Below are 18,887 nucleotides of genomic sequence, written 5' to 3'. Positions count from 1 at the left end.
ATTCCAGAAGATAACCCTGAGAAACTATTTCTAGTGCCCAGGGATCCTGAAGATCTCTTGCCCAAGCCTGAGCGAAGAGAGAGAGTCTGCCCCCTACTAGATCCAGTCCCGGATCGGGGGCTACTCCTTCATGCTGTTTTGGTAGCAGCAGCAGGCTTCTTGGCCTGCTTACCCTTGTTCCAGCCTTGCATCGGTTTCCAAGCTGGTTTGGTTTGTGAAGCATTACCCTCTTGTCTAGAGGCTGTCGAGTTGGAGGCCGGTCCGTTCCTGAAATTGCGAAAGGAACGAAAATTAGACTTATTCTTGGCCTTGAAAGGCCTATCTTGTGGGAGGGCGTGGCCCTTACCCCCAGTGATGTCTGAGATAATCTCTTTCAATTCTGGCCCAAAAAGGCTTTTACCCTTGAAAGGGATATTAAGCAATTTTGTCTTGGAAGATACATCCGCTGACCAAGACTTTAGCCAGAGCGCTCTGCGCGCCACAATTGCAAACCCTGAATTTTTCGCCGCTAATCTAGCTAACTGCAAAGCGGCATCTAAAATAAAGGAATTAGCTAACTTAAGTGCGTGAATTCTGTCCATAACCTCCTCATACGGAGTCTCTCTACTAAGCGACTTCTCTAGTTCCTCGAACCAGAACCACGCTGCTGTAGTGACAGGAATAATGCACGAAATAGGTTGCAGGAGGTAACCTTGCTGTACAAAAATCTTTTTAAGCAAACCCTCCAATTTTTTATCCATAGGATCTTTGAAAGCACAACTATCCTCAATAGGAATAGTAGTGCGCTTGGATAGTGTAGAAACTGCCCCCTCGACCTTAGGGACTGTCTGCCATAAGTCCTTTCTGGGGTCGACCATAGGAAATAATTTCTTAAATATAGGAGGAGGGACAAAAGGAATGCCAGGCTTCTCCCACTCCTTATTCACTATGTCCGCCACCCGCTTGGGTATTGGAAAAGCGTCAGGGTGCACCGGAACCTCTAGGAACTTGTCCATCTTGCACAATTTTTCTGGAATGACCAGGTTGTCACAATCATCCAGAGTAGATAGCACCTCCTTAAGCAGTGCGCGGAGATGCTCTAATTTAAATTTAAATGTCACAACATCAGGTTCTGACTGTTGAGAAATTCTACCTGAATCAGAAATTTCCCCATCTGACAAAACCTCCCTCATGGCCACATCAGATTGGTGTGAGGGAATGACAGAGCAATTATCATCAGCGCCCTCCTGCTCTTCATTGCTTAAAACAGAGCAATCGCGCTCTCTCTGAAATGCAGGCATTTTGGATAAAATATTTGCTATGGAGTTATCCATAACTGCCGTTAATTGTTGCATAGTAACAAGCATTGGCGCGCTAGAAGTACTAGGGGTCTCCTGCGTGGGCAAAACTGGTGTAGACACAGAAGGAGATGATGTAGAACTATGTCTACTCCCTTCATCTGATGAATCATCTTGGGCAACTTTACTATCTGTGGCAGTACTGTCCTTACTTTGTTTGGACGCTATGGCACAATTATCACACAATTTTGAAGGGGGAGACACATTGGCTTCCATACATACAGAACATAGCTTATCTGAAGGCACAGACATGTTAAACAGGCTTAAACTTGTCAATAAAGTACAAAAACCGTTTTAAAACAAAACCGTTACTGTCTCTTTAAATTTTAAACAGGGCACACTATTACTGAATATGTGAAAAACTATGAAGGAATTGTTCAAATTTAACCAAATTTTCACCACAGTGTCTTAAAGCATTCAAAGCATTGCACCCCAAATTTCAGATCTTTAACCCTTAAAATGAACAAACCAGAGCCGGTTACAGTTTTAACCCCTCTACAGTCCCAGCTACAGCCTTTGCTGCAACTTTACCAAACCCAGGGGGGTATACGATACCAAATGAAGCCTTTTCAACTACTTTCAGATCCACACACATGCAGCTGCATGTCCTGCTCTCAAAAGTAACTGCGCAGTAATGGCGCGAAAATGAGGCTCTGCCTACTACAGAGAAGGCCCTTCCTGACTGGGAAGGTGTCTAAATCAGTGTCTTACGTAAAAAAACGTTCCCCAAAGTTTATAAAGTGTGAATTTCAATATCAAGCTGTATAAAATGCCCAAATAAAGCAATCGATCTAGCCCATAAAAGTGTCTACCAGTTTTATAGCCCATATTAAGCCCTTTATTCTGTTTGAGACTAAGAAAATGGCTTACCGGTCCCCATGAGGGGAAATGACAGCCTTCCAGCATTACACAGTCTTGTTAGAAATATGGCTAGTCATACCTTAAGCAGAAAAGTCTGCCAACTGTTTCCCCCAACTGAAGTTATCTCATCTCAACAGTCCTATGTGGAAACAGCAAACGATTTTAGTTACTGCTGCTAAAATCATATTCCTCTCACAAACAGAACTCTTCATCTTTTTCTGTTTCAGAGTAAATAGTACATACCAGCACTATTTTAAAATAAACTCTTGATAGTAGAATAAAAAAACATAATTTATGTAAGAACTTACCTGATAAATTCATTTCTTTCATATTAACAAGAGTCCATGAGCTAGTGACGTATGGGATATACATTCCTACCAGGAGGGGCAAAGTTTCCCAAACCTTAAAATGCCTATAAATACACCCCTCACCACACCCACAAATCAGTTTAACGAATAGCCAAGAAGTGGGGTGATAAGAAAAAAGTGCGAAGCATATAAAATAAGGAATTGGAATAATTGTGCTTTATACAAAAAAATCATAACCACCACAAAAAAGGGTGGGCCTCATGGACTCTTGTTAATATGAAAGAAATGAATTTATCAGGTAAGTTCTTACATAAATTATGTTTTCTTTCATGTAATTAACAAGAGTCCATGAGCTAGTGACGTATGGGATAATGAATACCCAAGATGTGGATCTTTCCACACAAGAGTCACTAGAGAGGGAGGGATAAAATAAAGACAGCCAATTCCTGCTGAAAATAATCCACACCCAAAATAAAGTTTAATGAAAAACATAAGCAGAAGATTCAAACTGAAACCACTGCCTGAAGTACCTTTCTACCAAAAACTGCTTCAGAAGAAGAGAATACATCAAAATGGTAGAATTTAGTAAAAGTATGCAAAGAGGACCAAGTCGCTGCTTTGCAAATCTGATCAACTGAAGCTTCATTCCTAAACGCCCAGGAAGTAGAAACTGACCTAGTAGAATGAGCTGTAATCCTCTGAGGCGGAGTCTTACCCGATTTAACATAGGCAAGATGAATTAAAGATTTCAACCAGGATGCCAAAGAAATGGCAGAAGCTTTCTGGCCTTTTCTAGAACCAGAAAAGATGACAAATAGACTAGAAGTCTTTCGGAAAGATTTAGTAGCTTCAACATAATATTTCAAAGCTCTAACAACATCCAAAAAATGTAACGATTTCTCCTTAGAATTCTTAGGATTAGGACATAATGAAGGAACCACGATTTCTCTACTAATGTTGTTGGAATTCACAACCTTAGGTAAAAATTCAAAAGAAGTTCGCAACACCGCCTTATCCTGATGAAAAATCAGAAAAGGAGACTCACAAGAAAGAGCAGATAATTCAGAAACTCTTCTGGTAGAAGAGATGGCCAAAAGGAACAAAACTTTCCAAGAAAGTAATTTAATGTCCAATGAATGCATAGGTTCAAACGGAGGAGCTTGAAGAGCTCCCAGAACCAAATTCAAACTCCATGGAGGAGAAATTGACTTAATGACAGGTTTTATACGAACCAAAGCTTGTACAAAACAATGAATATCAGGAAGAATAGCAATCTTTCTGTGAAAAAGAACAGATAGAGCAGAGATTTGTCCTTTCAAGGAACTTGCAGACAAACCCTTATCTAAACCATCCTGAAGAAATTGTAATATTCTCGGAATTCTAAAAGAATACCAAGAAAAATGATGAGTAAGACACCAAGAAATATAAGTCTTCCAGACTCTATAATATATCTCTCTAGATACAGATTTACGAGCCTGTAACATAGTATCAATCACAGAGTCAGAGAAACCTCTTTGACTAAGAATCAAGCGTTCAATCTCCATACCTTTAAATTTAAGGATTTCAGATCCGGATGGAAAAAAGGACCTTGTGACAGAAGGTCTGGTCTTAACGGAAGAGTCCACGGTTGGCAAGATGCCATCCGGACAAGATCCGCATACCAAAACCTGTGAGGCCATGCCGGAGCTATTAGCAGAACAAACGAGCATTCCCTCAGAATCTTGGAGATTACTCTTGGAAGAAGAACTAGAGGCGGAAAGATATAGGCAGGATGATACTTCCAAGGAAGTGATAATGCATCCACTGCCTCCGCCTGAGGATCCCGGGATCTGGACAGATACCTGGGAAGTTTCTTGTTTAGATGAGAGGCCATCAGATCTATCTCTGGAAGCCCCCACATTTGAACAATCTGAAGAAATACCTCTGGGTGAAGAGACCATTCGCCCGGATGCAACATTTGGCGACTGAGATAATCCACTTCCCAATTGTCTACACCTGGGATATGAACCGCAGAGATTAGACATGAGCTGGATTCCGCCCAAACCAAAATTCGAGATACTTCTTTCATAGCCAGAGGACTGTGAGTCCCTCCTTGATGATTGATGTATGCCACAGTTGTGACATTGTCTGTCTGAAAACAAATGAACGATTCTCTCTTCAGAAGAGGCCAAAACTGAAGAGCTCTGAAAATTGCACGGAGTTCCAAAATATTGATCGGTAATCTCACCTCCTGAGATTCCCAAACTCCTTGTGCCGTCAGAGATCCCCACACAGCTCCCCAACCTGTGAGACTTGCATCTGTTGAAATTATAGTCCAGGTCGGAAGAACAAAAGAAGCCCCCTGAATTAAACGATGGTGATCTGTCCACCACGTTAGAGAGTGTCGAACAATCGGTTTTAAAGATATTAATTGAGATATCTTCGTGTAATCCCTGCACCATTGGTTCAGCATACAGAGCTGAAGAGGTCGCATGTGAAAACGAGCAAAGGGGATCGCGTCCGATGCAGCAGTCATAAGACCTAGAATTTCCATGCATAAGGCTACCGAAGGGAATGATTGTGACTGAAGGTTTCGACAAGCTGTAATCAATTTTAGACGTCTCTTGTCTGTTAAAGACAGAGTCATGGACACTGAATCTATCTGGAAACCCAGAAAGGTTACCCTTGTTTGAGGAATCAAAGAACTTTTTGGTAAATTGATCCTCCAACCATGATCTTGAAGAAACAACACAAGTCGATTCGTATGAGACTCTGCTAAATGTAAAGACTAAGCAAGTACCAAGATATCGTCCAAATAAGGAAATACCACAATACCCTGTTCTCTGATTACAGACAGAAGGGCACCGAGAATCTTTGTGAAAATTCTTGGAGCTGTAGCAAGGCCAAACGGTAGAGCCACAAATTGGTAATGCTTGTCTAGAAAAGAGAATCTCAGGAACTGAAAATGATCTGGATGAATCGGAATATGCAGATATGCATCCTGTAAATCTATTGTGGACATATAATTCCCTTGCTGAACAAAAGGCAATATAGTCCTTACAGTTACCATCTTGAACGTTGGTATCCTTACATAACGATTCAATAATTTTAGATCCAGAACTGGTCTGAAGGAATTCTCCTTCTTTGGTACAATGAAGAGATTTGAATAAAACCCCATCCCCTGTTCCGGAACTGGAACTGGCATAATTACTCCAGCCAACTCTAGATCTGAAACACAATTCAGAAATGCTTGAGCTTTCACTGGATTTACTGGGACACGGGAAAGAAAAAATCTCTTTGCAGGAGGTCTCATTTTGAAACCAATTCTGTACCCTTCTGAAACAATGCTCTGAATCCAAAGATTGTGAACAGAATTGATCCAAATTTCTTTGAAAAAACGTAACCTGCCCCCTACCAGCTGAACTGGAATGAGGGCCGTACCTTCAGGTGAACTTAGAAGCAGGCTTTGCCTTTCTAGCAGGCTTGGATTTATTCCAGACTGGAGATGGTTTCCAAACTGAAACTGCTCCTGAGGACGAAGGATCAGGCTTTTGTTCTTTGTTGAAACGAAAGGAGCGAAAACGATTGTTAGCCCTGTTTTTACCTTTATATTTTTTATCCTGTGGTAAAAAAGTTCCTTTCCCACCAGTAACAGTTGAAATAATAGAATCCAACTGAGAACCAAATAATTTGTTTCCTTGGAAAGAAATGGAAAGTAGAGTTGATTTAGAAGCCATATCAGCATTCCAAGTCTTAAGCCATAAAGCTCTTCTGGCTAAGATAGCTAGAGACATAAACCTAACATCAACTCTAATAATATCAAAAATGGCATCACAGATAAAATTATTAGAATGCTGAAGAAGAATAATAATATCATGAGAATCACGATTTGCTACTTGTTGCGCTAGGGTTTCCAACCAAAAAGTTGAAGCTGCAGCAACATCAGCCAATGATATAGCAGGTCTAAGAAGATTACCTGAACACAGATAAGCTTTTCTTAGAAAGGATTCAATTTTTCTATCTAAAGGATCCTTAAACGAGGTACCATCTGACGTAGGAATGGTAGTACGTTTAGCAAGGGTAGAAATAGCCCCATCAACTTTAGGGATTTTGTCCCAAAATTCTAACCTGTCAGGCGGAACAGGATATAATTGCTTAAAACGTTTAGAAGGAGTAAATGAATTACCCAATTTATCCCATTCTTTGGAAATCACTGCAGAAATAGCATTAGGAACAGGAAAAACTTCTGGAATAACCGCAGGAGCTTTAAAAACCTTATCCAAACGTATAGAATTAGTATCAAGAGGACTAGAATCCTCTATTTCTAAAGCAATTAGTACTTCTTTAAGTAAAGAGCGAATAAATTCCATCTTAAATAAATATGAAGATTTATCAGCATCAATCTCTGAGATAGAATCCTCTGAACCAGAAGAGTCCAAAGAATCAGAATGATGGTGTTCATTTAAAAATTCATCTGTAGAGAGAGAAGATTTAAAAGACTTTTTACGTTTACTAGAAGGAGAAATAACAGACAAAGCCTTCTTTATGGATTCAGAAACAAAATCTCTTATGTTATCAGGAACATTCTGCACCTTAGATGTTGAGGGAACTGCAACAGGCAATGGTACATTACTAAAGGAAATATTATCTGCTTTAAAAAGTTTGTCATGACAATTATTACAAACAACAGCTGGAGGAATAGCTACCAAAAATTTACAGCAGATACACTTAGCTTTGGTAGATCCAGCAGGCAGTGATTTTCCTGTAGTATCTTCTGGCTCAGATGCAACGTGAGACATCTTGCAATATGTAAGAGAAAAAACAACATATAAAGCAAAATAGATCAAATTCCTTATAAGACAGTTTCAGGAATGGGAAAGAATGCCAAATATCAAGCTTCTAGCAACCAGAAGCAAATGAAAAATGAGACTGAAATAATGTGGAGACAAAAGCGACGCCCATATTTTTTAGCGCCAAATAAGACGCCCACATTATTTGGCGCCTAAATGCTTTTGGCGCCAAAAATGACGCCACATCCGGAACGCCGACATTTTTGGCGCAAAATAACGTCAAAAAATGACGTAACTTCCGGCGACACGTATGACGCCGGAAACGGAAAAGAATTTTTGCGCCAAAAAAGTCCGCGCCAAGAATGACGCAATAAAATGAAGCATTTTCAGCCCCCGCGAGCCTAACAGCCCACAGGGAAAAAAGTCAAATTTTTGAGGTAAGAAAAAATATGATAATTCAATGCATAATCCCAAATATGAAACTGACTGTCTGAAAATAAGGAAAGTTGAACATTCTGAGTCAAGGCAAATAAATGTTTGAATACATATATTTAGAACTTTATAAATAAAGTGCCCAACCATAGCTTAGAGTGTCACAGAAAATAAGACTTACTTACCCCAGGACACTCATCTACATGTTGTAGAAAGCCAAACCAGTACTGAAACGAAAATCAGCAGAGGTAATGGTAAATATAAGAGTATATCGTCGATCTGAAAAGGGAGGTAAGAGATGAATCTCTACGACCGATAACAGAGAACCTTATGAAATAGACCCCGTAGAAGGAGATCACTGCATTCAATAGGCAATACTCTCTTCACATCCCTCTGACATTCACTGCACGCTGAGAGGAAAACCGGGCTCCAACTTGCTGCGGAGCGCATATCAACGTAGAATCTAGCACAAACTTACTTCACCACCTCCCTTGGAGGCAAAGTTTGTAAAACTGATTTGTGGGTGTGGTGAGGGGTGTATTTATAGGCATTTTAAGGTTTGGGAAACTTTGCCCCTCCTGGTAGGAATGTATATCCCATACGTCACTAGCTCATGGACTCTTGTTAATTACATGAAAAAACTACAACTAAACACCACATACTCTTCACCATCTCCGTGGAGATGCTGCTTGTTCAGCAGGCAAAGAGAATGACTGGGGTGGGCGGAGCCTAGGAGGGACTATATGGACAGCTTTTGCTGTGCTCTTTGCCATTTCCTGTTGGGGAGAGAATATTCCCACAAGTTATGGATGACGCCGTGGACCGGACACACCAATGTTGGAGAAATGAGCTTACTTTTCACTCTTTAAGATTGCAAGATTTTTTTTTCTGCAAGCAAGGGTGGTACTACCATGCAGAATGTTGCAAGGCGAGTTCTTAAAAGGCCAGTTAAAAAACAAAATGTAAATGGTAACTTACTTGTGTTCAGCACAAACTCCAAGACAGGTCTGACAAATCTCACAAGTGGGCCCTTGAAATTTTGGGTCTGTACATTTGCACCTTCCACAGTCACAAATTCCTCGTCCATTGCATATTTGTCCATTTTTAGCCAAACAGGTTGATGTATCTTCTGAACAGTCACAAGCACTACCAGAGTAATTAGGGAAGCAATCACATACTCTGCACTTGCATGTACCTTTTCCTGTTAGAAAAGGAAAAAACAAAAACAATCTCAGTACATGAAGACCTGTTTAACAGCTAAAAATACTAACTCAAAATGTGTTTTAATTGTTTAGTACAAGTTATCAAATGATCAAGTGAATATTAGTATACAAGATTTTAGAGAGGTTTTGTTACACAACTTACAATACTTTAACTAGATATGAACATTCGGTGGACGCTTGTGGCTATTTTTGGAGCTGGATTTCTTTTTGTGAAACTTCAACACACTAAGATCTGGATTTGCACAGATCTTAGTCTGCTGCACTTTCACAAGAAGGAATCTGGTTTAGAAAATAGCTGAAGGCGCAAGTGGCTGTTTTTTTCTGTATTCTGCAGCTAACAAAGCTGGTGAATGCACATATCTAATTGTTACTATTCTTTAAGCTGTGGTGACAAAAAGAAGAAAAAGCAAACAAGAAAGAGAGAGGGAAACAGAGGGTGAGAGTCTCCAATGAATTAACATGGCTGTAAAAAATATTGGCACAAACAGACCAAAAAGTCTTACCTCCACAAATCTGACCATTAGATCTATCACAATTAAAGTTGTCACATTCACAAAATTTGCCAGAGTAGACTTCAAGAGGATTTTCCCTTTTCTTGCACTGACACTGACCACATACACAATCCCCATTGTTGCTGCAAATTTCAGTGCTGTTTTCTTTTCTACAGTAAGCATCCATATCTTCGCTATTTACTTCATCTGTGCTGCATTCACACTCTTTTCCAATACGACCCTCATTGCATCTAGGAGTAAAACAATGTGGTAGGGAGGAGGAAAACATTTATCGGGAAATTTCTTTTTTTCTATAAAATTAAAAAATATCCTAATTTGGAAAATTTCAATTTTAAATGTACTAGTGGAATGTGAAGGTGCATAATGTTATATTTGTTGCAGTTACCCAATATGAACTGCAATAAAAGATCATTATCTTGTACTATCCAAAAGAAAACATAGAACAACAAAAAACCTGTCATTCACACGAGTCCGAAAATGTTAAAAACATTTATTTCCGGACATGGAGAGTCCACAACGTAATTCCAATTACTTGTGGGATATTCAACTCCTAGCGAGCAGGAGGATGCAAAGAGCACCCCAGCAAAGCCGTTAAGTAACTGCCTTACCCATAACACCCAGTCATGCAGCCGAAAGAAAATGGAAAAGGAAGAAACACAAGGGTGAAAAGGTGCCTGAGGTTTACAGAAAAACAAATGCCAAATTATGAGAAAGAGGGCGGGGTTGTGGACTCTTCATATCCGGAAATAAATTTATCAAGTAAGCATAAATTTTGTTTTCTTTCCTACAGCATGGAAAGTCCACAACGTCATTCCAATTACTAGTGGAAACCAATACCCAAGCTAGAGGACACGGAATGAACAGGGAGGAAGAAAAAGGCAGGAGGACCTAAACAGAAGGTACCACCGCTTGAAGAACCTCTGTCTCAAAAGAAGCCTCGGCAAAGGTATCAAATTTGTAGAATTTTGAAAAAGTATGCAGAGAGGACCATGTTGCTGCCTTGCAAATCTGTTCCACAGAAGCTTAATTTTTGAAAGGCCAAGAAGAGGCCAAAGCCCTAGTGGAATGGGTCGTAATTCTCTCAGGAGGCTGCTGTCCAGCAGACTCATAAGCCAAAACCTAAGCAAAAACTTCTCAACCAGAGACAGAGAAGTAGAAAAGGTCTTCTGACCCTTACGCATTCCAGAGAAGAAAACAAACAAGGCAGAAGATTGACGAAAATTTTTAGTAGCTTGTAAGTAAAATTTTAGTAAATTCAAGTAATGCAACAGCCGTTCCTTTTGAAAAGAAAGATTAGGCCAAAATGAAGGAACAACAATTTCCTGATGAATGTTTCAATCCGATAACACCTTAGGGAGAAACCCCAATTTAGTACGAAGGACCGTCTTATCAGCATGAAAAATAAGGTATGGAGAATCACACTGCAGAGCAGAAAGCTCAGACACTCAGAGTGGAAGAAATAGCAACAAGAAACAAAACTTTCCAGGATAACAATTTTATATCAACAACATGCATCGGCTCAAACGGAGCCTGCTGCAAAACTTTAAAAACTAGGTTAAGGCTCGAAGGAAGTGCAACAGGTTTAAACACAGGCCTGATTCTTCAAAGGCTTGAACATCTGGTAAGTCTGCCAGACGTTTGTGCAAAAGGATAGATAACGCAGAAATCTGACCCTTTAAAGTACTAACTGATAAACCCAAATCCAGGCCATCCTGAAGAAAAGACAAAATCCAGGGAATCCTCACCCGGCTCCAGGAGAACCCCTTAGATTCACACTAAAAAAAGATATTTATGTCATATCTTGTGGTAAATCTTGCGAGTAACCGCTTTTTGAGCCTGAATAATAGTTTCAATGACCACGTCTAGACAGAATTAGGCGTTTGATTCTCTGAAGCTGACTGCTTGGAGATTGAAGTTTGGATATAGGAAAGGACCCTAGAGAAGAAGGTCCTTCCTCTGAGGTAACCAAGGAGTTAGAGATGACATCCTTACCAGATCCTGCGAGGCCATGCAGGAGCTATTAGGATCACCGATGCTCTCTCTTGTTTGATACGATGACTTGTGGAAGGAGAGCAAACTGAGGAAACCGATAAGCCAGAGAAATCCTCCAAGGAACCGCTAGAGCATCTATCAGAACGGCCTGAGGATCTCTTGACCTTTAACCATACTTTATAGTTTGGAACCTTGGCATTGTGGCGGGATGCTATCAGATTCAACTCTGGGACCCCCAACTTCTGGGATATCTGCAGAATGTGAGTCACCTACTTCATGGCTAAGGAACTCAGAGTCCCTCCCTTGTGGTTGATGTAAGCCACTGAGGTGATGTTGTCCAATTGGAATTTGATAAACTGGACCAATGACAGTTGAGGCCACGCTGAAAGGGCATTAAAGATAGCTCAACTCCAAGATGTTTATGGGAAGAGAGGACTCTTCCCGAGACCAAAGGCCCCAAGCCTTTAGAGGACCCCAAAGAGCTCCCCAGCCTGACAGGCTGGCGTCTGTAGTCACAATTTCCCAGGAAGGTCTCAGAAAGCAAGTGCCTCGGGAGAGATGTTCCTGTTACACTCACCACGAGAGAGTGTGTCTCTTATTAGAGGGTCCAGATTTATCCTTTGAGATAAATCCAAATGATCTCCGTTCCATTGACTGAGCATACAAAGCTGCAGCGGTCAAAGATGGAACCGAGCAAAAGGAACGATGTCCATGGATGCCACCATCAGACCAATCACCTCCTTGCATTGGGCCACAGATGTATGAAAGGCAGACTGGAGAGAAAGGCAGGAAGCAAGAAAATTCTTTTCTGACATCCGTCAGAAAAATCTTCATGGACAGGGAATCCATTATAGTCCCTAGGAAACACACTTTGGTTGATGGAACAAGAGAACTTTTCTCCAAATTTACCTTCCACCCATAGGAACTTAGAAAAAACAAAAAAACAACAGCATCGCTGTATGAGATTTTGCTAGTTGAAAATATGACGCCTGAACCAAGAGGTCATCTAGATAAGGCGCTACAGCAATTCCCTGGGGCCTGATCACAGCCAAAAGCACCCCCAAGAACCTTTGTGAATATTCTGGGAGCCATGGCCAGAACAAATGGAAGTGCAACAAATTGAGGTTTGCTTTTCTGGACAAGCACTTCCAGATACTGATTGTGTTCCCTGTGAAAGGTAACATGAAGGTGCATCCTTCAGGTCTATGGTCGTCAAACTGACCTTCCTGAACCAAAGGAAGAATGGAACAAAGTTTCCATCTTTAAGGACGGAACCCTGAGGAATTTGTTGAGATACCTGAATGGGCCGAAAAGTTCCCTCCTTTTTGGAAACCACAAATAGATTTGAATATAATCCTAGGCCCTGTTCTGCTAAAGGAACAGGAACAATAACTCCCAGAGAGAATAGATCTTTTACACAGTTTAAGAAGGCCTCCTTTATTTGGTTTGAGGATAGTCTTGACAAGAGAAATCTGCCCCTTGGAGGGCAAGACTCTAATCCAATTCTGTAACCCTGGGATACTAAGTCCACCGCCCAAGGGTCTGGGACATCGCGTATCCAGGCTTGACGAAAAAGAGAAAGCCTGTCCCCCACCGGAATCGGGGGGTGGAACCTTCATGCTGATTTAGAGTCATCAGAAGGCTTTTTAATTTGTTTTCCCTTGTTCCAGGGCTGGTTGGATTGCCAAGAAGATCTGGGTTGATCTGGTTTAGAAGAGGAAGACTTGTGTCCCTTAAAGTTACAAAAGGACTATTTTTCTTGTCCTGAGGTAGGAAAGATCCCTTTCCACCTGTAATCTCTGTAATGATCTCTGCCAGACCAGGTCCAAACAGAGCCTTTCCCTTGTAATGTAAAGCCAAAAGCTTGGCCTTAGAAGAGACATCGGCCGACAAAGATTTTAACCACAGAGCCCTGAGGGCTAGTACCGTGAAGCTAGACATCTTAGCTCCCTGACGAATTATCTGCATATTGGCATCACAGATATAGGTATTAGCCAATTTAAGAGCTTTGTTCCTATCTTGGATCGCCTATACTGTAGTTTCCGGTGTAATAAGATCAGACAATGCATTGCACCAATAAGATGCAGCTCCCGCAACCGTAGCAATACTCGCTGCTGGTTGCCACTGTAACCCTTGATGGATATACATATTTTTTTAAGTAAGCCTCTAGCTTCTTGTCCATTGGGTCCTTAAAACAGCAACTATCCTCTTTAAGAATGGTAGTTCTCTTGGCAAGAGCAGAAATAGCCCCTTCTACTTTAGGGACCGTGAATAGAGTCAGCAACAGGAAACATCTTCTTAAAAACAGGGGAAAAAGGAACCCCTGGCTTATCCCATTCCTGAGCAATAATTTCAGACATCTTCCTTGGGACAGGAAAAACCTCTTCAGAAGTTGGGGAATCATAGACTATCCAATTTAGAAAACTTTGTGGGGTTGACAGCAACTGTAGGTTCAGAGTCGTCTAAAGTAACTAGGACCTCCTTCAATAGCAACTGGAGATGTTCAAGCTTAAAGGGATAGGAAAGTCAAATTTAAACATGTCATTTTAAGTCACTTTTAAATTCACTTCTATTTTCAAATGTGCTTCGTTCTCTTAGTATCCCTGGTTAAAAAATGAATACGCACATATCATACACTAGTGGGGGCTGCTGCTAATTGGTGCCTGCACACATTTGTCTCTTGTAATTGGCTAAATAGATATTTTCAGCTTCCTGCCAGTAGTGCAATGCTGTCTCTTCAGCAATAGAAAACAAGAGAATAAAGAAAATTTGATAAAAGAATTAAATTGGAAAGTTGTTTAAAATTGTATGTTCTATCTGAATGATAAAAGAAAATTTTGGAGTTTACTATCCCTTTAAATCTAAAATTAACCTCTTAAGATTCTGAAGATTTCTCTGCTAAAGTGTTAGAGTCTGAGATCTCACCTTCTGAAGCTACTGAAGTATTCTCCTCAGACATCTGAGCATGAGTGGCTAATGTCCTAGAGACAGAAGCCTTAGTATCAGGCAAATGTTTAAAAAAAAAAAGCCGCAGTTACTGCAGAAGAAACCTGAGCGGCAAAATCCCCAGGTAAATAAACACCCCCAGGTGGATGAGATGACACAGTATTAGAAACAACTAAGGCTCGGGACGTCTGAGGACAAAGCTAAGGCATGTTGCACACAGCAGAATCCTGAGACACACTTGGCTCAGAAGGGAGAATTTTTTCTTTGCATTTTAAAATTTTTGCTAAACAGGATGAACAAAACTGCATAAGTAGGACAATCTGGTTATCTAAGCAAACTAAACATCTATCCATAGAGATAGATTGATCCTGATCTGTATCCATAGTCTAGAATAACGGTCCCTCAAGCAATGTACAAATAAAGAAATTTTAATGCAAAATAAAAACTTTAATTCTTCAGAAAAGTATTACATTTTAAATAGCAAATATTAAATACTACAATCGATTTTAAGATTAACTTTAAAAAACTGCCTGGGGCTCCTACCGGCCAGAAAAAATGTCCCACTAGTAAGAGAAACTCTCTAGAAGTGATATCCTCTCTAGAAATCCGGATAGCTAACAGAAGACGATTCAGACAATTTCCAAGCAAAGTCAGACGGCTGCACTCTCTCTATAACCGCTCCGCAAAAGCGGAAGTGCGGTCTACACGTGATCGGGGATAAGAAAATACGACACAGAAATTTACTCCGCTCTAAAAAAAAAAAGAGCCCAAAAAAAGCAGTTTAAAAAACGGCAAAAGTATTAAGACCGTTAAACTGAATACATGATATCCGGTAGCCCAATTATGTAAAATAATAATGTAAGCCTCTGACCTAGAAGCGTAAATAAATTGAAGGAAACCAATAAAGAAACAACTTTACTGTTAACCCCTAAACTCCCTTGCCAAGTAAAACTTCTCATATGAACTGAACTCATACTAATAAAAATACCCAAGTGCCATGTCCTTAATATGACTCCTTAATTAATAAGGAGTATTAAGTCCCAAATGAAGGATCTGAAGAGAGGATTAACCTCCTAAGTGCTGCTATCCTTCTGTACCTAGAAGGCAAAAGCACTTACCTTAGATCCAATTGCATGATAGATCCTGATCCTTAGGTGTGGCAGGCGCTTCACTCCCTGTCATAGACCTGTAGGGAAAGAAAAAACAGTAACAAACTCTGGCTTTCTGCAAAGGGGTAGCAAAGTGTTAAAAGGTGGCGAGGAAGTCTCTGCTTGACTTTTAACTGCTAAAAGCGACCACTACTCTTACTCAAGAGATTGACATGGACACAGCTAGACCCCACTCCTTGCTTGCAGGGAAAAGTAGCCATAAAAGGATTCAAATCTTTAGACACCAACTTCGCACAACCTCCATTAACAGAATGACTGGGGGTTATGAGTAAGGCAGTTACACTAAACTGCTTTGCTGGGGTGCTCTTTGCCTCCCCCTGCTGCCCAGGAGTTAAATATTTAAAGGAATGACCAGCACTTACTGCAACCAGGTGCACGCTACAGAGGTCTTGCCCATAACCCTCTGATTAAATCCAAATGTTCAAAAAGTAGCAGCACCACTTGGTATAATGTTCAACTCTGTTTATTGGGACATCAAATAAAACATATTAGCAAAGCATTTCGGTCCAACTGATGAAACATGATTAAGGTCAGTTGGACCGAAACGTTGTGCTAATATGTTTATTTGATGTCCCAATAAACAGAGCTGAACATTATACCAAGTGGTTCTGCTACTTTTTGAACATCAGGAGTTTAATATCCCACTAGTAATTGGAATGACGTTGTGGACTCTCCATGTCATAGGAAAGAAATTTGTAAGCAAGAACAAAGATGTTATCAGCATAAGCAATAAAAAAATAAAGATATAAAAAAAGGTGGCAGACAGTCTGGCATCAATAAAGTTAAGAGTGAATAAGTGGATTTTTGGATTGGCTAAGATTGAGTTGATTTCCTAGAACATATCTATGTGAGAAAGATTAAATGGACCGTAAAGTCAAAATTAAGCTTTCAGATAGAGCATTCAATTTGAACTAACTTTTTACTTTATCAAATTTGCTTTGTTCTGTTATCCTTTGTTGAAGAGCATGCCTAGGTAGGTTCAGAAGCAGCATTGCACTGCTGGGAGCTAGCTGCTGAGTGGTGCCTCAAGATATATACCTTTTAGCAATAGTTTACCATATATGTTCTGCTAGCTCCCAGTAGCGCAAAGCTGCTCCTGAGCCTACTATTTAACAAACAATATCTAGAGATCAAAGCAAATTCAATAGAAGTAAATTGGAAAGTTGTTTAAAAGGGCAAGCTCTAACCGAATCATAAAAGTTTAATTTTTACTGTACCGTCCGTTTAACACACTAATCTGTCTACTTTTCTAGAATAGATTAGTGACAAAATATGGTGAAGAAATAAAATAAAGAAAAACTCACTAATAGAATTAAGATTCTAGCAAATATAGATCTAGAAACACCAGGAGACTAATTTACTCGGAAATCCTTCACAGGACACACTGCAAACAATGTGTGTTGTTTTTTTAAAAGGGGGAAAAAAAAAAAAAAATCATTAACATAATACTTCTTATTTATATAAGCTCTGGACCCTCAATCCCTGTAGTGTTGGTGCTCATATTTCAGATGGTGAGAAGTAAAAATAAAATACAAAAAATGAAACTAGCAGGGATGGGATGAATATGAAGCTGTGTGTAGAAGACTATAGCCATCAGGGAAGATTTAAAGGTTATCACAAAACACACTTATTTCAGTATCTTGGCTCAGATCTCTAAACTACATTTAGTATTCAAGACAATAGGCAGACTAGAGGAAAATGAATATGTTGAAAAGGGAGGTGTGATTAGGTAGAAACGTTCACAAAAGCAATGTACTTCACTAGCTTCAGAAAAACAAAATTATGCTTACCTGATAATTTAATTTCCATCTGTGGGAGAAGAGTCCACTGCTTCATTCATTACTTGTGGGAATTAAGAACCTGGCCACCAGGAGGAGGCAAAAACACCCCAGCCAAAGGCTTAAATACCTCCCCCAGTCATTCTGCCAAGGGAACAAGGAACAGTAGGAGAAATATTAGGGTATAAATGGTGCCAGAAGAAAAAAAAAAATTAGGTCCGCCCACCAGAGAAACGGGCGGGAGCAGTGGACTCTCCTCCCATAGATGGAAATTAAATTATCAGGTAAGCATAATTTAGGTTTTCCATCTTAATGGGAGGAGAGTCCACTGCTTCATTCATTACTTGTGGGAACAAATACCCAAGCTCTAGAGGACACTGAATGAACAAAACGGGATGGTAAAAGAAGGTGGCACCACAGCCTGCAGAACCTCTCTCCCAAAAACAGCTTCTGCCGAAGCAAAAACTTAAAATTTTTAAAATTTTGCAAAAGTATGTGAGGACCAGGTTGCCACCTTACAAATCTGCTCCACAGAGGCCTCGTTCTTAAAGGCCCAAGAGGAGGCCACAGCCCTAGTTGAGTGAGCCGTAATCCTCTGAGGAGGCTTATGTCCCGCTGTCTCATAGACCAAACGGATAACGCTCCTCAACCAAAAAGACAGTGAAGTGGAAGAGGCCCTCTGTCCCCTACGCTTCCTTGAATACACGACAAATAAGGATGAAGTCAGTCTGAATTCCTTTGTGGCCTGAAGAGAAAAAACGTAAAGGCTCAAAAACTACATCCAAGTTATGAAGTAACCTTTCCTTAGATGAAGAATGGTTAGGACACAAGGAAGGAACTACTATCTCCTGGTCGATGTTACGATCTGACACCACCTTGGGGAAAAAAAAAAAAAAAAACACAACCCAGTGTGAAGCACAGCCTTATCAGCATGAAAAACCAAGTAAGGGGGCTCCCATTGCAAGGTCGCCAACTCACTCTACGAGCCGAAGCAAATCGCCAGTAGAAAAAGAACTTTCCAGGAAAGAATGTCAAGCGCATGCATAGGCTCAAAAGGAGCCCTCTGCAAAACCTTAAGAACCAAAATTACTATCCAAGGAGGAGGAGAAGTTCTAAATACCGGTCTGATTCCAGTCAAAGCCTGAACAAAGGACTGAAAATCAGGAAGCTCCGCTAGCTTCTTGTGTAACAGAACCGATAAGACCAAAATCTGTCCTTTAAAGGAACTGGCGGCAAGACCCTTATCCAAACCATCTCAGAGAAAAGCCAGAGTCCTGGATACCCTAACCTTGTGCCAAGGATATCCACGTTCATCACACCAGGATAAATAGGTCCTCCACACCTTATGATAGATAATATGAGTGACCGATTTCCTGGCCTGAATGAGAGTATCAATCACTCTTTCCGAGAACCCTCTCTTGGCCAAGACTAGGCGCTCATTCTCCACGCAGTCAGCCTCAAAGAATCGAGATTTTGGTGAAGAAAGGGACCCTGAACCAGCAGATCTTTGCGACAGGGTAACCTCCATGGAGGAGACAACGACATTCCCACCAGGTCCGC

General features: G+C 40.5%; 1 protein-coding gene across 3 annotated transcripts in view; it reads right to left on the bottom strand.

Annotated features, from left to right (window-relative positions):
• The window catches only part of ITGB1 (integrin subunit beta 1), a 180,147-nt gene that overhangs the window by 29,077 nt on the left and 132,183 nt on the right, over positions 1 to 18,887 (bottom strand). For all 3 annotated transcript variants that reach the window (XM_053713855.1, XM_053713856.1, XM_053713857.1), the window contains 2 exons: positions 9,434 to 9,672; positions 8,686 to 8,908 (listed from right to left, as the gene is read on the bottom strand). In XM_053713855.1, coding sequence (XP_053569830.1) covers positions 8,686 to 8,908; positions 9,434 to 9,672 — 462 coding nt within the window. The remainder of the gene's footprint in view (positions 1 to 8,685; positions 8,909 to 9,433; positions 9,673 to 18,887) is intronic.

This window comes from Bombina bombina, chromosome 5 (genome assembly GCF_027579735.1).
Source record: "Bombina bombina isolate aBomBom1 chromosome 5, aBomBom1.pri, whole genome shotgun sequence".
Classification (NCBI taxonomy): Eukaryota; Metazoa; Chordata; class Amphibia; order Anura; family Bombinatoridae; genus Bombina; species Bombina bombina.
Note: the sequence above shows the minus strand (reverse complement) of the source record. Positions and strands in the feature narration are given on the sequence as shown.